The 27,048-nt window shown below is 41.6% G+C and overlaps 2 protein-coding genes across 6 annotated transcripts in view; one reads left to right on the top strand and one right to left on the bottom strand.

Moving 5' to 3' along the window:
• Positions 1-116: 116 nt before the first annotated feature.
• Positions 117-13,272, bottom strand: IDI1 (isopentenyl-diphosphate delta isomerase 1). 4 transcript variants are annotated; one of them, XM_065666766.1, is made up of 7 exons: positions 12,658-13,272; positions 12,392-12,496; positions 7,729-7,955; positions 5,749-5,912; positions 4,535-4,627; positions 3,050-3,180; positions 117-1,980 (listed from the first exon to the last, which is right to left on the bottom strand). In XM_065666766.1, the coding sequence occupies exons 4-7, from the start codon at positions 5,888-5,890 to the stop codon at positions 1,663-1,665; spliced, it is 684 nt and encodes a 227-aa protein (XP_065522838.1). In that variant the 5' UTR covers positions 5,891-5,912; positions 7,729-7,955; positions 12,392-12,496; positions 12,658-13,272; the 3' UTR covers positions 117-1,662. The 4 variants fall into 4 exon arrangements, with proteins under 4 accessions (XP_065522838.1, XP_065522837.1, XP_065522834.1 ...); XM_065666765.1 differs by having other exon boundaries at positions 12,392-13,272; XM_065666762.1 differs by lacking the exons at positions 7,729-7,955; positions 12,392-12,496; positions 12,658-13,272 and adding an exon at positions 6,543-6,747.
• The window catches only part of WDR37 (WD repeat domain 37), a 40,718-nt gene continuing 26,919 nt past the window's right edge, over positions 13,250-27,048 (top strand). The window contains exons 1-4 of one of the 2 annotated variants that reach the window (XM_065666760.1): positions 13,250-13,423; positions 18,652-18,683; positions 22,560-22,737; positions 26,667-26,763. In XM_065666760.1, the coding sequence (XP_065522832.1) occupies positions 22,600-22,737; positions 26,667-26,763 (235 nt within the window). In that variant the 5' untranslated portion in view covers positions 13,250-13,423; positions 18,652-18,683; positions 22,560-22,599. The remainder of the gene's footprint in view (positions 13,424-18,651; positions 18,684-22,559; positions 22,738-26,666; positions 26,764-27,048) is intronic. The other variant, XM_065666761.1, reaches the window with a different exon arrangement.

The raw sequence follows: 27,048 nt of genomic DNA, 5'->3' as shown, positions 1-27,048 counted from the left end.
TGGGAATCCAGTGAAATGGGATGTTAATTTAATGATTCTTGCTGTTTTGTTTTTATTAACACTACTAAAATACAATAAGGTAAGAAAGAGTTCAGAAAGAAAACAACAGGCCAAGGTTTTAGCTTAGGCGTTTTAATTACAGTCTTTTAAGATAATATTTTAAAAGTATTTTAAGTATTTGAAAAGTACTGTAATGCATTACTTGGGTAATGTGGCTGACTGCACTGAATTAATAATTGAGTGGTTATACTGCATCACTGTTCCCTCACCCACTATTATTTTCAAGACAATACATCAGGTCAGATCAACACAAAACAACCTTTGCTCTAACAAAAACCTCTAAGTGTTGAACCCTGGGAGATGCTGGCACATGGGAAGCTTCAGTGCTGCAGTCATGAATGGGACACAAAAGAAGCACGTTAACCTCTAGGAAAAAGGAGTTTTACCTTGAAACCAAACACAGACTGGTTACAACTGGTTTACACACAGCAAGAAATGGTATGAAAGGCATACTGTTCCAGCAAGACACCTCTGGGAGAAGTTAACTTCAGAGATGTACGCTGAGCTATCCGCTAACAGAAGACATCATAATTGAATAAAATAAACCACGAAGCCCAAGAATCATTAACTCAAATTGAGACACCCTACATTATATTTGTCTTACTTTATAAAGCCTTTTACTTTATAAAGCCTTGACATCAAGATCAAAAAGGATTAGCTCTTGCACCCTGGGGCAACTTCTGATGAACCAAAATCAAGACCTGATGTAAGCTCACAAGTAGTTAATCTTGAATTTTGGAGTATAAGGAGTTTGAGCTGTCTGGAAATGACCATTACAGTAGATGCTGCATGAAAAAACCACTTCTATCAGGATGCCTTTGTTTCCTGCAAGTTGGAGAAAAGCCGTTTAATTCCTGTGTTAGACAAGTACTGTTCGTGTGTGCTACAGTTAACACACCTCTTTTTTTTAAGGCATGTCCAGTATCTAGCCATCAACTGAGCAGAAAAGGTTGGTGGGGAAAAAAAAACCCAACGTTGGGGTAGAGGGGGTGTTTGGGTTATTATCTAAAGCTATGACATATATTGCAGCACTTCAGAGTGAAACTGTCCACTCAGACAATCCAATTACTTAAGCTTTTATGTGCTCAGTTAATTATAGAGTACACTAGCTGAGAGATTTGCTTTCTGCAATTAAAGTCATCCTGATTACTTTGAATTAATTGGGTTTTTCTTCAGGCAACCTATCTGCTCAGCATCAGTGCAGAGCTTGCATCCATGTCATTGCTGCTGGATAGGAGCCAGGCCCACCGGAGGAGCAGGACAGGGTGTGAAGTTGTGCGAGGGAGCAAGAGCAAAGTGGGCACACTCAGGCTGAGGATCTTCTGTATCACACCAGGTAATGGAGAAGAATGAGCCCAGATGTTTCTTATGTTGCCACTACCCATTTTACATGAGATCAAGGGTAACTCCCAAGAGAAAAAGGGCTGGGGGACAAAAGGTGAAGACAGGAAAGAAACCCATTGGCTATAACCATCTCCGTATGAGAACACATTACTAAACATGCTCCAAGTTTTCCACAGTCAGTAACTGAGTCATGAGCTACCATCGTGTCAATGAGACAGCACATCACTGCCAGCCTTCAGCATCTTTTCGCCCAGTTATTTACATTCGGTGTATTTTCTCGTGATCAATGAATTTGTTCAAGTTATGCAAGTTATCCCACCACTTAAAAAGAAAGGTCTCTGCAATGAGTTTAAACCACGGAGTAATCTTAACTTCATCCCTGGAAGCTTTGTCCAAGAGCTGTTTCAGTTCCTTCTGTGTCACATAGCAGTAGCTTTGGATCTCATTAGGGTCGGGATTCAGCGTTACATCCTTCTGTACAAATAAGATATAGTCTATCTCATGTTCTCCCCAGATCCCATCGGACTTGGCCTTGTAGTGAATTCGTGTCAGGTACTGGATTTCTTCTGGAGTCACCTGCAGCCAAAACACTTGTCAGAGCCAGTGCCAAACTGGAACAGCTGCACTGCTAGGCATGGCAGTAGAACTCCCAGCTGTTACCTGCTTCCTTAAACACTATTTTTTCCCCAAAGCGTACAACTGCAATGTACTTCACAAAGAATTACTGGCAGGGGGGTTGGAACCAGATGATCTTGAAGTCCTTTCCAACTCTTACCATTCTGTGATTCTATACATGAAGTTCTAAATAACTTCTGCCGGACCCGAAGCACCAATGAACATAAATGCCTGCACCTACACCCTACCTCCCAAGGGAAAGACATGACAGCCATTCTAAAGCTAAGGCCAGAACTGTGTATGACAGACCATGTACACCCTCATTTACCGGGGATCTGGCAAGTGGCACTGGCTAATTAATTCTGGGGACCACCACTCCATCACGTTTCCCAGTCGCACACTGCTCCTCCTGTGTCTCAGGGCACAAATGTAAAGTTACAAAACATGGGAAGAGACTTGGACCAGGAGCATAGTTCGGGCAGCTTCACCCTGCTCTCTGTGCGCTCCCAAACTGCCACCAGAAAGGAAGGTACGAGAAGCAGGCTGTACAAACAAACAGGCTGGAACAAACACCGAGTGCCAAGGCCACACTACTTCCCATTGGAAACCTGGGATTGCAGAGGGGCTTGTATATGGCTCTTGGCAGCACGTTCACAGCGATGGCCTCCAGGAGCAGCAGTCCTACCAAAAGTGTGCAGCACTCTGCTGTTGTCCTAGAGGAAGGATGTCATATTGCCTTCCCCTGGGCAAGCATAACACCCTGCCCAGCTGGAAAACACAGGCTAGATATGAAGCAATCCTTCATCACAGCCTGATTTACTTTTTGGTTCATACTCAGTCTGAGCACTGGAATATTCTAAAATACCAATTACTGGGATGAACTTTTGAGACCCTGGAACATAGATGAAGTTCACTGAGTCTCCGTATCTCCAAAGTTAAGTCTGTTCTTAGGTTTCAGGCTGACCCTGGCTGCCAGATACAGTTAGTCTGTAAATTGGCAAGAATTCCTGTTTCTCCCTTCTTCTGTTACCTGCTCCATGGGAATTCCTAACTCTGCTTTCAGTCGTCTCTGTGCTGCTCTCCGAACACCAATGGCATTATTTTCTTCCAGTTCCAGTGGATGGCTTAGAGGATGACTGCAACAAGTGTTGGTAAAGCAATCTGCAAGAAGTTTTGATCAGTACGTTTTTGACACACAAAGTATTGGGGAAAAAAAGAAACAAACAACAAAATTACCAAAACCCCAAACCAAACCCAAAACCAAAAACCAAACAAAACCCAAAACCAACCCACCCCCCGCCCCGAGACACAGAGCAGTTATTCAATGCATCACAACTGTTTCTCTTTTGCAGAGAAGGGTGTGAGAGGAAGGAGGGTGTTTTCACCTCATACTTCACCTATTTCGCACCAAAATTTGCCTCTACAAGTACACTGCAGGTTAGTTTGATGCACATGGAGACGTGCATTCTCATACCCATGACAGCACCTACTTAGAAAGCAAGTTTATGAAAGCCTTGTTTACCCTGCAAATGACAATTAAAATTACTCTGGGGAGTTTATGAGCAACAGAATACCGGAAATATTCCCAGAGCTTCGAGAGCAGCTGCCTGTAAGTAGAAGGAAATGCGCAGTTTATGCTTGTGTTTAAAGGACACACCCTGTGTATTCCATTTCAAGTATATGAAAAATTACTTTTCAGTTATGTAGAATAACTGTGATTGACCAACCTTTTACCTGTAGCAGTCCAGCTCAAAAGCATCTAAAATAGAGCCAGGTTACCTACAGACTACTCTGCAGCATTTTCAGTAGCTAGCAGTCAAGGAAAGAAAATGAGGTCTCTCTTCCAGAAGAGGGTTAGAAACACCTAAATTCATTTTCCATCCAAAATTCTGAAACAGCTTTGTGCTTCCTCTAACACATCTCGTGTAAGCTATTTTTCTTTCATTATTTTTATGTCTCTCCATCTGCATTCAACAGTAGCGGTTCAGGAGTCTCAAAAATTGCCTGGCCACACAGTCTCGCTTCTTCTACAGTTAAAAAAGTGTTGGTGAAGACATACACAGCTAACAGTCTGCGGATCTCACTGAAGCACAATGCAGCTGCTTCCAAGCTACTGCAGGGCTCTGCTACCTATCATCTACATGTCTTTCTTTACCAGTGGAATGAGAACACTCCCCACACCTACCAGAGCAATTCCTGCAGCTCCACGAAATAAATCTTGCAGCAGAGAAGGTAAACAGCACAAACTCTGTGCTTGCATAAACCCGATCAACTATGTCAGGGAACAATCATTTCCCAAGAACATATATAGCAATAAGCTACCGTTCTCATTGTCTTACATCATCCACAAGGTACGTACATCTTTCAACATCAATACAACGGGAGTATTTAGAAATATCTCCCCTCTGAAGCAGTAAATTCTAATACGTAAAAATGAGTTACACTGTAAGATTAGGCTGGCATGTTTTTTTTTAAATAGAACATTTTGATAAATACAGTGTGCTTTAGTACTAACCTGGAAATGTAATTTTTGCACTTGACCTCTGCTGCAGTAACAGTTTATTTTCTGTATTAAATAAGAAAACACTGAAAGCTCGGTGCAGTAAACCTGAAAACAGAAAAACAAAACACAGAGAGCTATTTAATGGAGAGAGAAAAACCATACGGAGTCATTTCAAGAGCTTAGAACAGCCTCATTTTGGAGTAATCTAATTAAAAACTCACATGTTAAAAACCAAGGATTTGATAAAAAACTTCAGAGTTATTTTTTAGGGGCTTATGTCAGCTTATGTAAACATTATGAAATTAGAGAAGCGCTAAGAACAACAATGCAACAGAAGAGTTCTTCTAAACTTGGTCAGTTAGCCATTCTGAACACTCATGTTTGGGCAAGCTTTTAAGGAGGGTTCAGTAACCAAAAATTTATTATCAAAAAGAGATGACTCAAATTCCTAAGAAAACCTGTATGGAATTTCAAGACACTTCATGAACTGCAAAAGTACACTCGAAGATAGGCTCACTTAAGTGCAATTTTGCTTTTATCTGCACCTTTTGAGTTTGTTATTCGTAGAATCACAGAACAGTTTGGTTGGAAGGGACCTTGAAGCTCATCCAGTTCCAACCCCCTGCCATGGGCAGGGACACCTTCCACTAGACCAGGCTGCTCAAAGCTCCATTCTTCACTCTTCAGGAAGATGTTTTCCCCGAGTACAAAAAAGGAGGTCACACATTGCTATGGGAGATTCATGAATCTGACCAACCTCAAATAAAATCCACAATCAATCAGAATAACACCAACAAAAACCTTTCCTGTTAGCAGCATTTGAAGCAGAACCGTGCGTGAAGAACTTAAAAATCAAAGCCTCTTCTACTTGAAAAGAACTCAGCAGCATTCTTTAGGAAAAGCTACATAGAATCAGGCACCCATAATAGCATATAACAGGATAATAGGATTTTTATCACCAAAATGGGATTCAGAAGTATTTATCTAGATATGCAGCTTGTACCCGCAATCACACATTTCTCTCCCTTGCTACTGCCTCCCATTGTGTGTTCCTCCATACTGCAGTACTTTTAAAATTAGATACTGCATGCTGGGGGAGGAGGGGGGGGGGGGTGTGAGGAAGCACTTGCTCTGGTTTGATTGACCTGTTAATGTAATCATGACTGTATTTCTGAAAACACTCATTCAACTTAACTGCTCAAGCAGACGGTTCAATCAAGCCATACCTTTATCAATGTTCTCATTCAAGTGGCAGTTCTTCTTGGTATCCGCCCCAATCTTATTATCATTTTCATCTATCAGGATGCACATCTCTGCCAAGAGCTGCACCTGCTGCTCATCCAGGTGGTCTGTGCTTACCTCAGGCATCGTGATGGTGGCACACGTTCTACTGTAAACAACAGAATGAAGAGTCACTCGGTACTAACAACACCCATAAGGTTCTGGGCAGAGGAGGAGAAACAATCAAATGGCTAGGTTTTCTGACATTGTGCACGAGCTGTATTTTGGGGGGTTTACATGCTTTTAGATTGCTGAAACTTCCTATTCACAATACAAATCACACAACATTTGACAGGTGCTTACAAGATCTTTTTCACTTCTCTGAAAGCCCTGCAGCAGCTGCTGCTGAACAGCTGTATAACGCTTTGAGAGGGTGGCAGTGCAGGAAATCCAGCTCCAAGCTTGACCCAGCACGGAGCTCCCGTCACCTAACCCCACAGTCCATGCACGTCCTGCACACTGACCCTGCGCTACATTTATAGTGCCACACGTCGCGTGCACGACCGGTTTCCCCCCCCATCGGTAAGAACTGACCAACAAGGCTTCCCTGAGCGGCCGCTCCAAAGCGCCCCCAAACCCTGCCTTCGCGGACCCTGTCCACGCTGCAGCCAGCTCCCACCGCCCTCTGCCTCCGCTGTCCCCTTCCCCGCCGGGCCCCGTCCCTCAGCAGCTGCCCCGCTCCTGCTCGGCCCAGCCCCGTCCCTCAGCAGCCGCCTTCTCTCTGTCTCCCCACTGTCACCTCTGGGCCAGGGCCTTCCCCCCGCGCAGGCCGGCTGCGGCCGCGAGCGTCTGGTGCCGGTCCCGCACGCCTCGGCGGCAGCACCACCCTATAGGGACGGCAGCCCCGCGGTGGGCCACGGCTCCGGCCCGGCTCAGCACGCGCCACATGGCCCGTCACCCCGCTTCCGCCAATGGCAGCGCCCCACCACACTAACGTCACCGCATCGCACCATCGCCCCACCGCGGGGCGGCCTGCCCAGGAGGAGAGACTCAACAGTGACAGACGGGCGCAGCCAACTGCAACACAGCCAGGTAGAGACACCGACCAATAGGAAGAGAGAATAACGGCGAGCTAGCCAATGGGAGCGGGGAAGCCTAATCAGGCTGTGGCCAGCCAGGCACAGCTGTTTCCGGCAGGATGGGAGGAGGGCAGCGGCCGGGGTGCCGCGGCGCGGTTCCGGGCGCCTTCCGACCTCCGGGTGGGCCTTCTGACCCAGCGCCAGGGCTCGGTCGTGGCAGCGATACGCGGTGCTGGGGCACGCCAAGGCGGGTGGGGCGAGGAGGGATGTGGGGCGGCACGGGCCGGGCTGAGGTACCGCGCTGCAGGAGAGCGGACCCCAGGCCTTCCTCTGGGGGCAGGCCGCGCTGCAGCAGCTTGTGAAGATGAAAAGAGCCTTTATCTTCTGGCAGTGAGGAGGTTTAAGAATTTTTAACACAGCGCTGCCTACTGTCTTTACACCCGTGCAGGAAAACCTAAAGGCTGCACCGCAGTGCCAGCTCCTACAAGTGTACCTTGCTTGTGGCAAACAGCTTCTGGATCGAATTTATACTCGGGTCTGGCAGCATTCTTTCAGGCAGATACCCTAACCACAAGACTCGAGTCACAGGGTTTTTGGCAGTCTTGGTAGCACACTCGGATGTTTTTCTTTGCTCTGTAGCAACACCCATAGACTCAGAGGATAAGTGCGTGCCGCACAGATCACAGCCCGTGGTGCTTTTCAGGGGAGGAACAGTGGTGGTCTCCCCTCCTTCACTGACAGCTACAGTTCATAGAAAACTCTGTTAGCCAAGCTCTGAAATTGCCAAACTTGTTAAGTTCTTAAGGGACAGAGAAAGAAACGCCCAGTTTCTGGATGGGAACCAAGCACAGGCAAGATGTCAAGATGAGCCTCTCCAATATGTGTGTCTAGAAATGCATTATGTGCCTGGTCTAAAGGCAGAGGAACATCAATATCTCTGTAGACACCACCATAATGGAGTACGTTTGGAGTAAGACTTCTTTTGCCAATTTATTGCCTTCTGCAGATTTGGATTTATTGTTAGAGTCCACAAAAGGCCTAAAAATGATGTCTCACATGTTGTCTTGGGTGCATCACTCTTTTCAATTACCTCTCATCTCATATTCCAGCATTTTGGTCTGTCTTGAGTTTTCCTGTGAAAAAGACAGATGGCCTTTCATTTACAGATATGGTTAGCAAAACAAAATGTTCAAACTGACAGTTAATGTCCTACAAATGGGGTTATTTTACAGGGGTTTCCCTCTGCAGAACTTGATAAAGGGCAGGAGGTGGTTTGAGTGAAAGCCACCCGAAACCAGCAGAGAGCATCAGAAGTGAAAAAAAACCCTAAACAACCAAAACCAACCAACATGCCAGCTGCTGTATATTGCTGTAACTATAGAAAACACAATGTAAAACTATTAATATTGTGTTATTCATTAACATACTACAAGTGTAATATTATCACAAGCACATTAGTAATAATTAACATGCACTCTCAGGAAGGACTGAAATGTGCACATAGTTACTTTTTATCCTGAGTCACTATTGAGCATGAAAACACAGTAAGTGGATATTGAGCTCTGTAGAACTACTGATAAGATCCTTCACCATATCAATCACTCACGACTTTTATTGATCCAGTGTAACCAAATATAAGGGACAGAAATCTACCCCGGATCTTCAAGTTACTGAGATGGAGATACAAACCAGCATTTATATGAAGACAATAGAGTTAACAACAAGCCCTCCTGAGAGTGAAGCCCTGTTGGAATAGAAATTTCTACCCTAAAAGACAGAAAACGGGTCTGCACACGGGGCACAGCTGATGTATGACATACACTGATGAGCAGATGTACACAGTGACATTCAGGCTACACAGTGGAGTGATACCAGAAAAACATCCCCATAGGTAATGGGTTACAGAAAAAAAGAGGTGTTTTTTTTTTTTTCTTCCTAGTAATAACTATTGAGAACCTCTATACAGGCACTTTAGAACCTGTCAGAAAAAAACTATAGCTCCTGTCTTGCACAGACAAAGCACTTCTCCTGGAGCAACACTGGGGAGCAACATGTCTGACATAAAGTGCTGGTAGTTGATGAGAGGTAGAAAAGCAGCCAAAAATGATGAGAGACAACCCCTTTTCACAAAACAGACAAGGGAGAAATCACCCAAGCCTTTAATCAAAGACACTTTCAGGATTATGTGCTTTGTCACCTGTATCATTGTTTCCCTCACTCCCCTCCAGACTTGCCCTGTTCCTTCAGTGAAGTTCTTTGTGTTGAAGATAAAGCAGCCTCATTTTTGTAGTGGCATGCATTTCACTGAAACCTCAGAACTTTTACTTCACCCCACATAAAGAGGCATGCCTGAAGTGACATATACATGCCTTTAAGTCTTGATTTAATTTACGCATCCCCTGAACTCTGCTGTCTGTTTCTAAACACTCTTCCAGCAAGGGAAAAGCAGTCTTATCACCACTGAAAAAGCTCTCATTTCAGCTGAAAATCCAACCAACTGCAAATCACTGACAGAATTTTGCTCTCTACTAAGGTAAAGAAAATGTGACCCCCACCAAACTAGAGCTAAGTGCCTTAATTATTCAGCAAATTAAATAAGAAGATAGTAAAGCAGAGTAAAATACATGCTGAACAAAGCAGGGGTTTGACCCCAGCCTACAACACACAGTCTCTTGAGACACATCTCTCTTTGGTTTTCAGCTTTGCTAAGAAAAATTAAGGACTTTCCCCCACTTTTCACAACAAACCCACCACTTATTCTGATATTAAAGACTTCTAGTTCATCCTTCTCATCTATAGAGCTATACTTGTTCCTGGTTGTTGTGGTTTAAACCCAACCACAAACCTCGTTCACTCACTCCGCCCCCCTTCTTGCCCTCCCCCTGCTCCTGGAGGGATGGAGAGGAGAATCAAAAAGAATGCAACTCCCACGGGTTGAGATAAGAACAGTTTAGTAACTAAGGTATAACACAAACCACTACTGCTACCACCAAGAATAATAATGCTAAAGGAAATAACAAGAGGAAAGAATACAACACCTCAGCACCAGCCAACAGATAACTCGCCCCACTCCCCCCAGCCGAGTACCGACCAATACCTTGTCCAACCCTGCAGTCAACTAGCCCTTCCGGGTAACTCTCCATTACCTCCTGGGCATGATCCGCTGTGGTATGGAATACCTCTTTGGTCAGTTTAGGTCAGGTGTCCTGTCTGCTTCCTCCTGGCCTCCCCTCCTCCCTGGCAGAGCACGAGGCTCAGAAAGTCCTTGGCCAGACCAAGCATTTGAGCAGCAATGAAAAACATCGGCGTTATCAGCTCTGTTTCCAGGCCAAAAAAATGAAAATATAGCACTGCACCAGCTACTAAGAAGGAGAAAAATGACTGCTACTGCTGAACCCAGGGCACTGGTCTCTATGAAAAATTCTTCCTGGATGTCTGCTCCTGCCCTGAAGTCACAGCTCTTCAAGAAACATTTAAGTAATCCACTTACATGCAGAACAACAACAGCCTGGATGAGGAGGTGAATAGCGTTCTGTCCTAATGAATCAGCTGTTGTTCATTTGCTTCTTTCTTAAAAGGCCTATTTCAGGAAAGGGGGTTGACTTCAGCTCACATCAGAGAAGACTGATGGCTTTGTAGTAAAAATGTAATGCATGTATGCTAAATATATAAGTAGGATACTGCATTTGCATTTAGTTTTGCTACCTTCAGCATAATGAAAAGTGATATGATGGATGACTTCCAAGTGTTATTGTACAGCATAAAGCAATGATTAATGATACAGGAAATCATTATTTTAGAATGGAGATGCTGGGATGTTTTCTATATGGAAGAAGTAACTCTTGAATCCTTTTCTTAGATAAGTTTTTCCTTTCTTTTTGTTTGAGCTCTGGACAGGGGACTTTGCCTCTTCCTGTTTCTTTTACAGGTTTGTAAAATCTTAATTCATTGAACTATTAGTCAGTTGCTGGTTCCCTAAGCCTTCTAGCTTGTCTTCTCAAGCCCAGCCACAGATGCAGAAGTAGCTCTGGAAGGTGATGTCCAGTAACTTTTGCCATTCAGTTTACTGAAATGCCTACTTAAAAAGCTTTTTAGCTGCTGCTAAGAGGCAAACTAGTACTGCCCCAATCTCCCTACGCTCCTATGTTGTTATCTGTGCCTGTTGTTTTAAAACAAGTAGTTTGTGAAAAGAAGGTGCAGTCTTTTGTTTTGCACCTGCTTCTAATCATCACACAGTGACTGTTGCTCTTGTAGTGCCATGGCAAAACCAAACCAGTAACTCAAGTTACTTAAGGGCTCAAGTGGCAACAGGCCAGCCACTTGCTGTTCTTTCATTATGAAAAAGCAACTGCATCCATACACGGCCTGTTAATTTTCAGGTCAGGGCCATCCTGCATCAAAGTTGTTTGTTGTTTAAGCCCCTGAATTTCTTTGATGCAGTATTTTCTGTTTCTTCAGGGGGAAAGAAAGGTTACGGTACAATATGGTGGGGCAAAAAACCTGTTATGGTACAGTAGGATTATATTAGGATGAAGAAATTTTGGTAGGAATAATAAGGCAAAAAAAAAAGTTTACTTAGGAACAGAACAGCTGGGGACTCAAGTTGTGACTTAATTAAAATAACTGCAACTGTACCAGCTACAAAGAGATAAGTGTCCCTCAGGTGTCGGTATTGGCACTGATCCTGTTCAACATCTTTATTGGTGACATGGACAGTAGGATTGAGTGTGCCCTCACCCAGTTTGCTGGTGACACTAAACTATCTGGCATGTTTGGCATGCTGGAGGGAAAAGATGCCATCCAGAGGGACCTTGACATGCTTGAGAGGTGGGCCAGTGCCAACGTCATGAAGTTCAACAAGTGAGAGCCTCTCTGCAGGAAGACTTGGATAGACTGGAACAGTGGGCAAATAAGAACCTTATGAAGTTCAAGGAGGACCTAGATAAAGCCCAGTCATACAGCACAGGCTGGGATCTGCCTTGTGGCTGGGGAGCAATTTTGTGAGAAGTGACCTGGGTGTCCTGGTGGACCACAAGCTCGATATGAGTGAACAATGTGCTGCTGGGGCAAAGAAATCCTCAGTCTGGGTTACATCAATAAGGGAATCACCGACAGAGAGACAGTGGTCATCATCCCACTCTATTTGACACGTGTCAGGCCACAAATGGAGTACTGTGTTCAGTTTTATTGTTTTGATTCCATTCTATGAATTCAAAACATCAAACAGTAGCATTTGGTCAGGTTGTGTTCGGTCTTCCTCCCAGGCAAGTCTGTTCTATTTCTTGCCTGTCTGCATTTGCCTGTCCTGTCTCCTCACTTTTCTTCTCCTACAGCCATTTATTTATTCTGCTCCCTTTTGATGGCTTTAAAGAAGGGGAATAGGCTAAAATTATGGGAAGGTCTAAAGCAGTGAGGCTGGTTATCTTGTAGAATGACCTTCAGTAATGAAAAGGATGCTAGTAAATAGGTAAAATGCTATTTTTGTTAGTCTTAATACAGCTACAATTAAGACATGACTGCACAGAATGAGGTAGAAAGGAAAAAGAAGACAAAAGAACAGCAGGCATACTTGTAGCTGGGAAGCACATGAAAAGAAAATGTATTATTTTCAGCCTTCACTCTGAAGCACATGTTCTGTCCTTTTCACAGACCTCTTCTGAGGCAGACAGATAATCTGCAGGGAGAGAAAAATAATTAGGCAAAGGCCTCTTTTGACTTTCACAATCTGTTACGAGGAATGAGAATTTTAGGTGAAGGCTTCTTCTAAGTATTAATCAGCAAAGGAATTAATCACATTTCAATAATGTGTTGTAAACTTCAAAGCGAACAGCCTACTTGCAGAATGTAGTGGTTAGCTTTGATTCACTATTTCTCGTAGTATCCGCAGATAAAGCAGAGTAGGTCCAGATTCAGCATGTTCCAGCTATTCTGTATTACAGAATAAAGGTTCCAGCAGTGTTCCAGGGAAGCTTCATTTCTCTTGTCCATCCACAGTGGTCCGCCTGGGCAATAGGATGAAACGCAACTCGGCTTTTTCAGTACCGGCATTAAATGAACGCCTGGGAGCTGAGGGGTTGGAAGGTAACCATTGAAGCGGGGGGTGGTGGCGGTGCCCCCATTCCCGCAGACGGGCACGGCCCGCTGCTGTGCTGTCGGTCTGTCTCTGTAAAGGGTCCGTGTTCGTTGCCACACCTCAGGTCAAGTACCCAGGCCCCATCTATCAAGGCTTACGGCGCCTACCCCAAACCAAGCAAGCCGTCCCATGGGGGCCCGTGCGCTGGCCCGGTGGCACTTCCGAGCCCCCCGTACGTAAGCCGCCCGCGGCAGCCGGGGTTAGGGAGGGTCGGCCGGCGGTGGGGAGTTATCGCCCGCTCCCTCCCTCCCTAGCCTGTCGCCATGGCGGCGAGCGGGGGCCGCGGGCCGCTTCCGCCCGGCGCCGGATGTCGCCCCGGGGGCTCCTCACTAGAGAGGCGCGTCGCTGCCGGAGCGCGGCGCCCGGCTCGTCGCTGCTCCTCCCGCCATCACCCTCCTCCTCCTCCTCCTTCCCCCCGCTGCCTGCAGCCCTTCCACTTCCCGCCGCCGCCCCGGCTGTGGCTGACAGGTGAGTGCGGGCGGCCTCGGCGCCCCCCTTTCCCCGCTCCCCTCAGCGGGGCGCAGACCCTCCGCCATCTTCGCGCCCAGCCAGGCCCCCCGCCGCCGCGGGCAGTGGCTCCCCCGCGGGGCTGCAGCGCGGCCTGGCGCGGGGGCACCCGGGGAAAGGGAGGGGTCGGGCGGCAGAGCTGGGCGGGGCGCCCGGGAAGGGGTCTCGGGGGAAGCGGGGCGGCGGTGTGGGCGGCGGTGTCACCTGCGCGGGGCCGCCGCCTCGCCAGGCCTGGGCCGCCAAGCGGGGCTCCTGCCTTGGCACCCCCTCCCATCCCGTCCTGTTGCGGTTAATTTCGCATGAAATGACCTGCGCGTTCTCTCTTAGAACCCTAAATAACCGAAAATCAGCCCTTCTTGCTCTCTTCCTGTCTGTCTTGTGTGTTTTTCTTTATTTGCTTGGGGTGGTTTTTAACCACTTCCAGCCCGAGGCTGTAGGGGTGGTTGCAGGTCTGCAGATAGTGAAACCAAGGGTGCCTGTTGAGGAGACTCTGGTCCTTAACTTTGTGGCCTACCGCATATCCTAAGGACAAACCAAGTGTAGTACTACCATATGAGTTTACACTAGTGTGTAACGAATGTGAGTTCAGGTTCTCTGACATACGTACAAATGGAGTAAAGGTGAAACACTCATATTCCCTGAAGTGGGGTGCAGCTGCCCGACGTGAAGTTTGTGCTGGGACAATGTAGATCTGGCCTTCAGGAGCAAGAGCATGGCTCAGAACAGTCCGAGATGGGAAAAAGTTAAGTCTGTAAAAAGCCATTTGCAGTATTTAACTTCCTGAGCCAAAAATTGTGGAAACAAATCTGAAGGAAAGAATTAATATCTGCTTTATCTATTCAGAGGTTGAGTGGACGTCAGGTTCCATTTGCAGAAGGAAATTAAATAAGTAGATTGTGCTTATACAAAACAAGGAAAACTTTTTTGAGTTAAGACTTGAACCGTTGTTCAAGGACACCTTGGTGTTTGCAAGGAAAGAGAAACTTCTGCGTGTCTTTATCCTTCTAGTTACATCTTTCAAACTTGCGAAAGTTTGTTTTGTTATGGTGTTTTAAAGCGTGCTTTCTGTAACAGTATTTCATGGAAGATTTACGTAAAGAACTGGTGGAGCAGCTTCTTTGAAGTGATTCAGTGTCATTGAGTACACCTTGAAGTTATACAAATGTCTGTTGGTTAGGCACCCATTTTGCAACGTAACAGCAGTATCTAACAGCAGTATCGTTCTCCTTAAGCAAATTTCTCAAACTGTTTTCCAACCAAGCCTGCTGCTCGCATTTCTTGTGCGATATTTTTGTAAAGGAGCTGGTAACCTCCTTCCTCAAGTATGTTTTATAATGCATGGTTTACATTAGATAGGATCTTGTGTGTGTGTGTGTGTCAACCCTAACGTGTCTTGTTGTAATAACTTTAAATGTAGCTTTGTGTGTTGTAGACTTGGGCAGTTATTTTAAGAGAAGATGCCTGAACCCAACATAAGAACTTAAGGCAGAGAACACAGTAATTTTTTTTTTTTGTGTGTGTTTTGTTGTATGTTTCTTTAATGCCTGTTGTTTATGTGTGCATTTGTCCCTAAACTAGGCTTATCATGTTAAATCTAATTCTAAGATGAGACTGTCTCTCTAAGGTAGACATGCTCTTCCACTGTCTTTTAAACTTAGGACTTGTTTAAAGGATGCAGTCTCTTGTATGGACTGAAATACTTGAGAGTGTTGATATAGTCATGGGAGAAACATTGTGAGTGTGCTGATAGTGCCTTAAAAGAGCTTACTTCTACAAAATCCAGAAACTGCAAGCCAGAACTAGTATATGTCAAGTAAGAAGTTAAGTGGTATTGCATTTTATACGTTTGAAATGAGACTGGAATCGTTTTATGTTACGGCATTCCTAAGTCTTGGAGTTAAGACTAGTAGCTTGTGTTGTAAGGCCGGGTGAGGGGCTTGTTCCAGAGACCAGCTCTTCAAACCTCTGTGGGGAGAGTTTGTTAGTACTCTGCTCATGTCCCCTGAGGAATGGACAGGAATTGTGATGGTGTCCTTAGAAGCTGGGGTGATTTGTTATTTTCTCATCCTCGAGTAATACATACTGACTATTTTGAGACTGTCTTGGTGTTTGAAAATGGTAGGATTTGGTGCTTGCATTGCTATTACACGTGCTGTTGGAAGATTTGGTGGTTTTCTGTAGTAGGCCACGTGAGGAAATGCTTCAAGAATGTGCTGTATTTATTTGGTGCTTCAGAAAACCTTGCTAAATGTGTTATAATTAGTGTCAAAGTTACTTGCTTTTGTTGATGTCTTAAGCAGTAAAATATTCTAATTTATTAGCAAGTAATATATTTCCAGCAATGATATTAGAGGTCACTCTGCTTGCATAAAAGCATTATAGAAATTTATTTAGGTAGTTATTACCAATGTACTAGATAATGTTTGTTTAGAGAATAGCACAGTAAGATTCCTGCCTCTGAATGTGGTGCAGTGCTTCCTGAAGCAAATACCTGGTTAAACCGCCTTTGCTCTTGAACTTCCTTAGGATTCCTCACCCTCAGGTCCTGCATTTGCATACCTGTGCATGCATGCAGACTATTCCTAGGCTATTAGGGATTTGCTAGTACAGGAATGGGAGCTAAAATGTCTATGAAACAGCTAAGGAAATAGAGTAGCCTTCAAACATGTTTTAGCATTTAACCAGGTGTGAGTAATTTAGCAGGACCTGATGCTATCCACTGAACTCTTCAATAAGTTACTAATCAACACCTATTAATAAAACAAGGTACGGTATATACTCGTAGTATGTGTCTGTCATAACTAACCAGTGTTAAATGTAAGCTTATACTGTACCCTTTACCATTTACACTACTTGAAACAGTGAACACAGTCAAATAATCCAAGTTTGATAATTTTTGTTGTTTAATATTAGTTGAAATAAGTCAGTATGGTTGAGAGCATAATTTCTTGCATTAGCAGACTGTTTTGTAGTCTGGGTCTGCACAGCTTTTTGTATGATTACAGAATTTGCTGACATAGTTGAATTAGCAAGATAAAAGCTTGCTAGCAGCAAAACTGCTGGCTTATGCCTGGATGTTGGTGCTAGAAGCTTGCTCAGAGTAGATCCTTACTAATGTGTTAAAGCTTTTGTCATTGATTTCCAGCTGTATAACATACTTAAAAAGTTGCACTAATGAATTTCACTATGTTTTCTGTCAGGGGTAAGTTGTTGCCTTTTCAGTAGTGGATGCTTTCCCCTTTTACATTTTGAGGAACATCCAGTTCTGTTTGAAAGAATGCTGCACTAAATTTAGAAAAAAAATCAATGTTGTAATGCTCAAGTGATTTCATAAGGTTTGAGCACCCTTATCAGTGGTTCTAGAGTCATCTGTGATGATCTGCAATGTCTTTGTTTCCTAAATATTTATCTTTCACAAAACAACTAGTCTTACAAAGAAGTTGGTTTGGCCTGATCTTTCTCAGGTGTGCTGTATTCTTACAGCTTGCATTGAATTAATGGTACTTGAATGTACAGCATCCTTGAAACAAATTGTTCACCAAAGACCTCAAAATAGAAGTTTTACTCCTTTAAGTTTGGTTTCTCTGCACATGAATGAAGATTGTAGTGGCATATATTGATACTTAAATTCCTTTTAACTCATGAGTAATGCTATCAAACTGAGTTACATGTAATTAAGAGCTTAATAGCTGTAATCATTCTCCTTTCTTTCCACTTTCCCTCCCTGCTTTGTGAAAAAAGAGCAAATCTCATGTTAACTGGCATCTTTTTATTATAAGGTTTTAATGTTGCACAGGACAATAATTACTATTGTAAAAAGCCTTTATTTTTTATGTAGTATACACTGAAATTTTGCTTGAGACACCTGAGACTTAGAGATTTAAGAATTATTTGTGGTGTAGGTGGTTTTATGCTTTTTTTTTTTTTTGTCACAGTCATTTAAATAGTAAGTATTACTATTGCTAAACTCTGAACACAATGGAATAGGGAGAGTTTGGGTAAGAGATGTTGCTGAAACTTCCTGGTGCTTTCCCTTTACAGACTTGTGTGTTACCTTGACTGAACAAAAAAGGAAATGCAATACTGTAGCCATCCTGTGCTCTGACACTTCTTAAAACAGATTTTCTCTCTGGCTTCAGCAGAATGCATACCCCAGAAATACTTTCCTTTCAGCAGTCTACTTGTTCCATGTTCAGGCGTAGAAGAAGTAGGCAAGTAGAATTAGTTGACTGTTGCACTGAATTTTTAAGTCTAGTAAGATATGTGTGTGTGCACTTTTGGTGCCATTTCTTTGTTGTAGCAGGACAAAGCAGTACATGGTTACACATCTGCTCTTTGCTGTTACTCTGTTAAAATATTTCATGTCACTGAGTACATAGTAACATCTGTTAAAGAAAGGTAGATGGCAGAAGTTTAATGTGCCGTAAAATATGCTGTGAGATTAATTAAACAGCATAACCAAAATACCGAAGTATCTTTGCATTCAGAAAGTAGTAGTCACCTGTGGTCTAGATATTTTCTAGGACATCTTTTTTTCCCCTACTTCTGCTGATTGATTTTGTCAGAAATTTGTTCTCTTGAGGCTTTGACAGATTGTTGCGTGAAAAACACTGTGCAAATGTCTTGTTTTCAAAAGCAATTGAGCCAAAAAACTTAGTATGTCTCATAAGCGCACTTTTTAATAATATGGTACTTGTGAACTGCCACACTTAATGAATATAGTTTAGTAATACAAGACTCCCTGTTTTTCTTACTGCTTTTTTTTTTCCTTAGTACTTTTGTTCAGCCTTTTTTACTCTTGATTGCTACTTTTTAGCTTTTGTGAACTTGGTTGTACTTGGTTGAGGAAGCCAGACTGCCATACTTACTGGTGATTTTTCATTTGACTTACAGTATTACTAAGTAGAAGGAAAGTAAATTTAAATTTCCTGAACCCATTTGTAACGCTCAAAAGTTATGATTACCTACATCTGACTAACAATATATAGTAGGTCATTTTGAAGCCTTTCTTTTCTTACTTTGACTGGGATTTGGTGCTTAGTCTTGACTTGTGTTGATGTTTTTCCTCATCCCCCTTTCCTGTCATCTGGTGTGTTCTAACTACAAAAGTTTCAAAAATGTGAAAGACTTTGACTGGTTTGTATGCTACTGACTGTTTCACTAATCAATATTTAATATGGTTTTCATAGGATATGTAACATGACACTGATATACTGGACAGGTAATTTTCATTGTTTGAAAACCTTACCTAATAAGGGGAATCAGGTAACTGCTAGAAATGAGCACCTTTCTTTTTTTTTCTTTTTCCCCCAGCATCATATTGCCAAGGATGTGTTATGTAAAATATACTCTTGGAAAATCTGTAGGTTCTTACTGTTGCAATTAGCATCAAAATAGCCCTGAAATTGTCAAAGTGAAGTTAATATTTAAAGGGACACTGTCACTTTTAAAACTGAATTTATGCTCTGGTTCTAAAACCTCTTTAATTATTGCTTCCTTACTGAAAGTTTGTAAGGCTATTTGGTGGAATTCAGAACAATATTAAAGGCAGTGAATCTAGTTCCCTCTGGCTTCTCCTTCCTGTCCTTTGTATGCACATGCCTGCGTGTTGCCTCTGATTTTGGCTTGGCTTATGGCTGTGTGCACCCTCTTGCAGAGCCTGGGGAAGAGTGTGCATGCTTGCTCTCTCCAGAATAGTGCATGAGTGATGTGGTCATGCTGGTGCATGAGGAGAGTGCAATTACTGTCAATGACACTGGCTGCAGGTGAAGTGCTGCTACCAAATAGAGTCATGGTGGTGGTTCTTACCTAATTGTTCCTGTTTGCTTATGAACTGTGAAAGTAGAAACTTGTGTAGTTAAAGTGAGAATTTCACTATGTAAAAATATAATCTCATACATTTGACAGTGTCCCTTTAAATTCTACATGCTAGAATGTATAGCTGTCAAATCTATATATATTGATGCTGAGTGGTACAGTGAGTGGTGCGCTGACACACTAGAGGGAAAGGATGCTATCCAGAGAGGCCTCGACAGGCTTTGAGGAGTGGGCCTATGTGAGCCTCATGAAGTTCAACAAGGCCAAGTGCAAGGTCCTACACCCAGGCCAGGGCAATCCCCACTATCGATGCAGACTGGAGGATGAATGGATTGAGAGCAGCCGTGCAGAGGACTTGAGTATACCAGGGGATGAAAAATCAGACGTGAGGTAGCAAAGTGCACCTGTGGCTCAGAAAGCCAGCTGTGGCCCATGATACATGGACCTGTTGGAGTGAGTCCACAGGAGGCCACAAATACAATCAGAGGGCTGGAGCACTCCTCCTGCGAGGAAAAGCTGAGAGAGTTGGTCTTGGTCAGCCTGAGGAGACCTTACTGTGTCCTTTTAGTACTTAAAGGAGGCATATAAGAAAGACAAAGACTTATTGCCAGGATCTTTAGTGACAGGACATGGGGTAATGCTTTTAAACCAAAAAAGGGTAGATTTAGATTAGATACAAGATTAGATTTTACAGTGAGGGTGGTAAAATAACTGGAACAGATAGCCCAGAGAGGTGGTGGATGTCCCATTCCTGAAAATATTCAAGGTGAGGTTGGAATGAGGCTCTGAGCCACCCAATCTAGTTGAAGAGGTCCCTCATTGCAGTGGAGTTGGACTAGATGACCTTTGAAGGTTCTTGCCAACTGAAACAGTTCTATGATTTTATGAATCAATCCAGCAAAGGATATTTCTTGGTGAAGTCCCCTAAAATGATGTGGCTTCGCAGCAGAAGGCAAATAAAAGATACCATAATTAAAACAATACTAGATAAGGCATAAACCGTATCAACATCTCTGTAACTACAGCTCAGGAGCCGTATCTGGCAGAAATCAGAAATGATTTTTTTCTTTTAATGCAGACCTTAATGAAACAGTGTTACCTGACCAGTGTGCTTATATGTAACTGTAGGTATAGATACAGAACTGTTTAGCACACTTATGTGTGTTTGTTGCTTCAGGCCTTAAAAAGTGATCCCAAATGCTGCAGAAAAGGGTAAACTGAAAGCCATTGAAAGAGTAGTTCCCAAGGGAGATAGGAAGGAGGGTGGAAGTGAGGAGAATAAACATGCATTTGGGATCTGATCATATTTTAAAAATAAAGAGAAGTGTGATGAGCCCTGAAAACCTGTTCCTAATTCTTGACCATATGTCTAAGAACAGGAAGATACTTTGTGAAGCCCAGAAAATTGGCAGTAACTTACTTATAGGATGTTATTTCATTTTTTATTTTAATCTCCGTTCTCTCTTTCTCTGCTAGAGGAATCTACTCCAGTGAAAAATCTAGTCAAATAAGAAACTACCCAATGGTAGATTTTCCCGTCTTTTTGTCCTTAATTTGTGACTATATCCAGTTAGTTACTACTGATTAATCACACATAAAAAGCTCTCATGGGATTAGGTGCAGGGGAGGACTGTGTAGAGTCCAGAGAAAATGAAAAAAATAATTTCAGTGCAGTGCATGGATCTGGTGCAACCTGAATTTTATTTTAGATTCTCTATGGAGTTGATGTCAGGTTACTGGAACTCGGATGTTGCAAAAGATAATTAAAATACCACCTTTTTTTAATGAGCAGATTCGGAGGTGGATGGGCATCAAAACCTTAACTAATCTCATCTCATTTTGATATAAATTTATATATCTTCATAGTTTTCATTTCATGGTATCAAAAACCCAAATAAAATGTAAAGGTCTTTTTATTCATGGTGCATACTTTGTTTCTAGTAAGATACATTTTTCCTTGGCTTTATGATGTGTTAACAAGCTGAAAATACTGTGTCAAACTCACTGAACTGGTTAATGCCTAGTCTTGTTAATAGTGGTGGTGCTCATTCCTAGCTTGAGATCCAGTGTGTTGGCGGATCTTAAATTGGAAGTGGCCCTGGGTTTGGTTTAAATATTTTCTGATCAGCTTATTTAAAAGGAAGCTCAGTTGCCTTGTTAGCTTTGCCAGCTCTGCTCTCCTATTTCTCTTCAGAATATTGCAGCTCTTTTAAGTTGAAAATATTGTTTCAGAAATTATTGATGCTGGAGAATGAATCTTTATTTTTAAATTTTATTTGTTCTCAATGTTCCTGATTGAAAAATTCTGAGTCATCAATCCTAAACCATTTGAAATGTTTAACAACTGGTACCCCTTGGAACTAAAAATAATTCCTTTTGAATATGAGGGTGAAATAAATAAGAAATTCCAGTAATTAAATATTTGTAAAAAAAAAAAGACAAAAAAACCCAAAACCAACAACAAATTTTGACACTGAAGAATGTATTCTCCACATTTATGTGAGAAATCAAAAATCATTTGATTTTTCTTAAACAGAGGAAAGCAGTAGATCACACATGGTAATATTACTTGGTGATACTGTCAGGTGTTTCTAGGTTTATTAAAATGCGTATGTGGCTTTGACAAGCTGACAAAATTTAACAGCAACAGCCTGGTAAGTCAGGTGCACTTTCACTGTTCTCCTAAATTCATGTGCACTTTTACTATCAAGACAGTGAAACTATGAGCTGTCAAAAATGGTGGAAAGTGGTTTTCAGAACTCCTCCATTAAAATTATTTCCTGCTTATGTGTAAACAGGCACATCTATTACACTTTGTATACTAACACTTGATGTTGCATAATACATTTGTAACCTGACAGTGTCCCTAAATTATCATGTGTTTGCTTTCATTTTCCAGCTGGGTTTTAATTTTGCATGCATTTCAGTGAACTATAGTATGTATAATAGTTGTTTCCTGGAAGCATTTTGGGGCTCCCTCTGCTACTGTTCTCCAAAATGAGCAAGGTCATGGAATTTATTTTCCTTTTGTGAAGGTTTGCTAGCTAATGAATAAGAAATGCCAAAGTTATTCCACTTTATGTATATGCATATGTGGTTTTGATTTTAATGTTGTTTGAAGAATAATTGTCAGTAAATAGGGATCCCTTTTTTTTTTACGACAACCTGAACTCCTCCAAAATTTAGAAGAACTAAGAGAACTAAGTATTTTGAGAAAAACAAATCTTAAACTCTGGTTAGTTTGGCAAGGCAATTTGTAATGTGTAATGCTTGTCCTTAGTTTATCATAGGAGCCTCTGTGAAGCTGTTTTTTTGAAGTAATGCCAATAGAAAGTGGAAGTTGTGCATCTGCTCGCCAGGCAAAGCAGAAACGTAAATCACACAGTCTTTCAATCCGAAGAACTAACAGTTCCGAGCAAGAACGGGCAGGACTGCAAAGAGACATGTTGGAAGGGCAGGTAAGATAATACACTGCTGCTTGGGTAACTGCCATAACTTTTTTATGAGTGATTTCTATGCAAAGAAATGAAATGGACTTAAGTAATGAAATACATCCAGTAAAGCTGCAGGAACAGCAGACTTTCTTGCTTGTAAGTGCTGACTGTCTCTGGAGGCTATTGATGTGGACATTGGCAGTGTTTTGGGTTGTACAGACCTGTGGGGCTTTTTATCAGCCTTTGTGTATTACATGAATGATAAAACCATGAAGAAATGTAAAGAAACAGCCCATTTATTTTGCTATGCATCTCTCCTCCACTGCCTTAAAGTTGAAGATTGATTCTTGATCTTGTAAGCTTGAATTTAGAATAGTAGTAACCCAGGAATATGAATAAACCAAAACATTTGTTATTACACCTCTGATAGGGAAGGTATTACTGGGAGCGCTGTTCTGCATTCCTTTCCATAAGATAAACAAATACTGCCCGTGTGACAGAGGCATGAACTACCTTAAATGTTTGTGGGGGTTTTGTGTGTGTGTGTGTGTGTGTGTTTTGGGGGGGGGGGGGTGGGGGGTGGGTTTTTTTTAAATTTGAACTCAAATAAAGGTGTGATCTTCTTTGTTAAGGGAAAAAAACAGCAACCACAAACTTTGGTGGTTTTCTTAATCATGTCAGTCTGTAGTGGCTGCATTCTGGAGGCACTTTGAGTGTTTCACCTAACAATATAGAGATTAACTGTAGGTAAGGCTCCTGTAAGAAGTGTTTGAAATAGTGCTGCCAGAGATAAGTAAAAATCAGTGTGAAAACTATTGTTAAATTAACTACACAATGTTAATGCAGGCCTGGCAAAAGTGATGCAAAACTTGATTTTTGTCAGAGGTAGGTAGTTTGAAATATCAACAGTGTTCGGCTAGGAGGAACCCCACTTTCTAGACTTCGCAGATGCTCTGAAGGGAAAACCTTGTGTTTTTTCAGTGTTGTGACTTATTTTTAGTCTTTTTTTCCTTTTTTTTATTTAATCTGTTGTTCAGTAGATTAGTAGTTTTAGTTTTCTGGGAACTAACAGAGCCCAAGTTGTTGTTTGTAGTAATCTAGAAAGTTGGAGAATGTAAGTACTTGGCTAGGAAACTTTGTGCATTTGGGCTGTTAGTTACAGCCTTACTTCAGGAAAGGAATGAAATGGCAGCTGAGAGGTTAAGGCATGCTCTTACTTCTTGTAGTAAACCAAACTTTTATGCTGTTTTAGTATTTCTTATCAAATTCCAAGTGTCTTATATTGTAATATGTAAATGTTTTAAGTGTTTTATATATCATCGTATTTATTTTTGCTGACCTTTAACCTTGCCAGTAGCAGATTCTAACAAATAGAGAGTATTAATGCCCTTTCACAGTGAAGCTCTAAAACACACAACATCTAGGTAAGTACTTTTGCAGATACACAGATAACATTATTACATGGTATTTTAATAAGCTGATTTAACTAACACCAGCTTTAAAGAGAGTAAAGGAAGTGGATGTGTTTCACTATGCTGGTTACTTTAAGACAGGTTCAGATTTGCTTATGCTTTGAGGCGCTAAGAAGTAGGTTGAAAACCTTTTCAACATCTCCTTTTCTGTTTTGAAAGTTGTAGGATAACTTAGTTTCTTTCATCACCTTCCTGTATGGAACTATTGGGTAACTGAATCGGAAAGAATTCTTCTAACTTCAGTGCTTTTTTTTTTTTTTGTGTATAGTATTCTTGTTTAATTTCTTTTGTTTCAAGTTGGTTTTAATCAGGATCTGTTTCACATTCTAGTTGACTGTAAATTCATAAACAAAAGTACTGTCTCAAGGGAGAAGTAGATGACTGTGCAGAAAGGAATATCCTAGAGGTGTGTAAGGAGTGTAGTAGTGCCACTATTTCCAGCACAGTGCCACAGGTTAAAAGTAGCTGTGAAACTGATGCAAAACTGAATTGCGAACAGAGCAGACACGCTCTATGTCATGGCTATTAGTGGCTTCTCTTGCTCTGCTCTTCAGAATTGATGTTCAGAAATAACTCATAAAATCGGGATCATGATAAGCTTTTCTAACTGTTTCTGAAGACAGCCATGCTGACGCTATGAACCAAAATGTGAGATTCAATTCTGGTTGCTTAGAGGCTGATTTGATTGAAGGTGCATGCTGCCCTCTGATGGACAGGATGCACACACTTTCTTCTGGTTCAGTCAGTTTATAGGAACCAAACCAATTTCTTTTGATTTGGGTTTACTGAAACACTTGAGAACAAAACAAGCTATAATCAGCACTAAACTTGCTGATTGGATAATGAAGTTCACTCGAATTTGGGTGCTGTACTGTGCTAACATTTGTACTTCCATTCTAATAATGTTTCTTCTGAAACATTATTAAACCTGGAATAGTGTTTTGTTCTGTGTCAGAAGCTGACTCAATTTTTTTTTTTTTTGCTCATAGGTGATGATTGCAAGATTTTAAAATTACAAACTTTTCTTTAAAGAAAGTATATGTTGCTGATAGGCACATTCCCTGTATATCTGACAGATGAACATTGATATATTGGTAATATGGTATATGTGCTACCATATTAATTGCACTTTGAAACTGTGTAACTTGTTTTCTTGCATAGCGATTTCTCAGGTTTTGAATACAGCTGCATTATTTAGAGGTTTTTGCAGTAATAAAATGTTACATTTGTGGATTCTGAGGTGACGAGTTAGGTGCACTACAAAGGAGTAGTTCAAGTTTTTCATTGTTGGGTAAGGCTCGGTTAAGTGGAAGCTTCTTTTATAAAAAGTTTATAGCTGCCTACCTAGATAAATAAGTGCAGTAAACCAGCTTACATACTGTGGTCCACCAGCAACTGAATAATAGAACAGATTTAGGAGAATTTATATGGTGAGCAATGACAGTTCATTCTTTGATCCATCTTGTAGTTGATTAATTATAGTTATTAGACTATTTTCTTGTTTCTAATTTGCTATTTTTTAGTATCGTATTGTGTTTTAAATTTTAAGATGCTTGTTAGTACTAGGTTCTCAGTATATTGCAGGCAGCTGTTTTCTGCTTTATTAACTGTCTGCTTAACAGCGATAACAAAATCATTGATAATGAGAACCTTGAACCCCCAACAGAAACCAGCAGTTACTTGTTTTGCATATGACATGCATTTGTTCAGGGAAAATACAGTGATGATCTCTGTTTTATAGACAGATGAATAAAATTTAATTAATACGCCAGCAGAAACTTGTGGTCAGGCTGTGCATTGAGCTCAGATTATATAAATCCTGTGTTAGTGACTTTATTGCATACTTTATGCCTTTGAATTGCTATGTTGATTATGCTGAAGAAAAAACCCGAGCCCTCCTCTCTGAATTTGCTTTAAAATACTTTGTGAGGAGGAGCTGCTTCAGTAATATCAGAGAGGGAGGGATTGGAAACTGCAGTTTCCTTTACAGTTACAGATAGTGGCAAAAGTAGGCAGAAGTTAAAAATACTCTTAAAAGGTTAGATTGTCCTAAGCTTTGGTAATAAGGTGCATTGTGATGACGACTTCCTAACTTAATGCATATTGAACTTCTGCATTACTTTGTCAGCCAAAGGTATTTTCTGTTGAACTGGAAGCACCTTGACATTATATTGTAATTTTTTTCCCTTTTTTTTTTTTTTTTCAAAATTTTGTACATGTCTTGCTTTTGCAATTTTTCAGTACTTAAAGTCAAAGAACCCTACAGGAGATTTGAATTCTGTCCAGTTAAAAGGAGTATGTGAAATGAATAATCTTATGATGCACAGAGCTTTTTGTTTCATATTCTGTACTAGTAGTAGTTTTAATTTCCCTCCTTGGTGGGAGATGGAGAGAACTGTTAAAACCTTAAGACTGAAGGGTAAATACATAAAATATATGTAAAAAAAAAAAAAAAATAAACCCCAGTATTTTGCATCCTAGGATTCAAAACTACCATCTTCCATCCGGAGTACACTCCTTGAACTTTTTGGACAAATAGAGCGGGAGTTTGAAAACCTGTATATTGAAAATTTGGAATGTGAGTATTGTTTTTTTTCCAGCAACTTATGAATTGTTTGAATTTAGCATATAGTAATGCTAACTGAGATACTTACCTTGGATACTGTAGTGTAATTAGTGTGGCCTTTCTGTGAGGAGCTTAAGAACTCTTTTGAACTTGTAGCCAAAGATGGAGCTTATATTTTTTCAGAAACATCACTTTCTTAGCTATTTGATAGAAGAAGTGAGAACTAATGTGTGTCAGCCTCCTTGACTCTTAGGCAAAGAAAGTGGCTGTCTCCTTGTCATTATAGGCTCTGGCATA

This window comes from Lathamus discolor, chromosome 2 (genome assembly GCF_037157495.1).
Source record: "Lathamus discolor isolate bLatDis1 chromosome 2, bLatDis1.hap1, whole genome shotgun sequence".
In the NCBI taxonomy this organism is placed as follows: domain Eukaryota; kingdom Metazoa; phylum Chordata; class Aves; order Psittaciformes; family Psittacidae; genus Lathamus; species Lathamus discolor.
The sequence above is the reverse complement of the archived record's forward strand: the minus strand, read 5'-3'. Positions and strand labels throughout refer to the sequence as shown.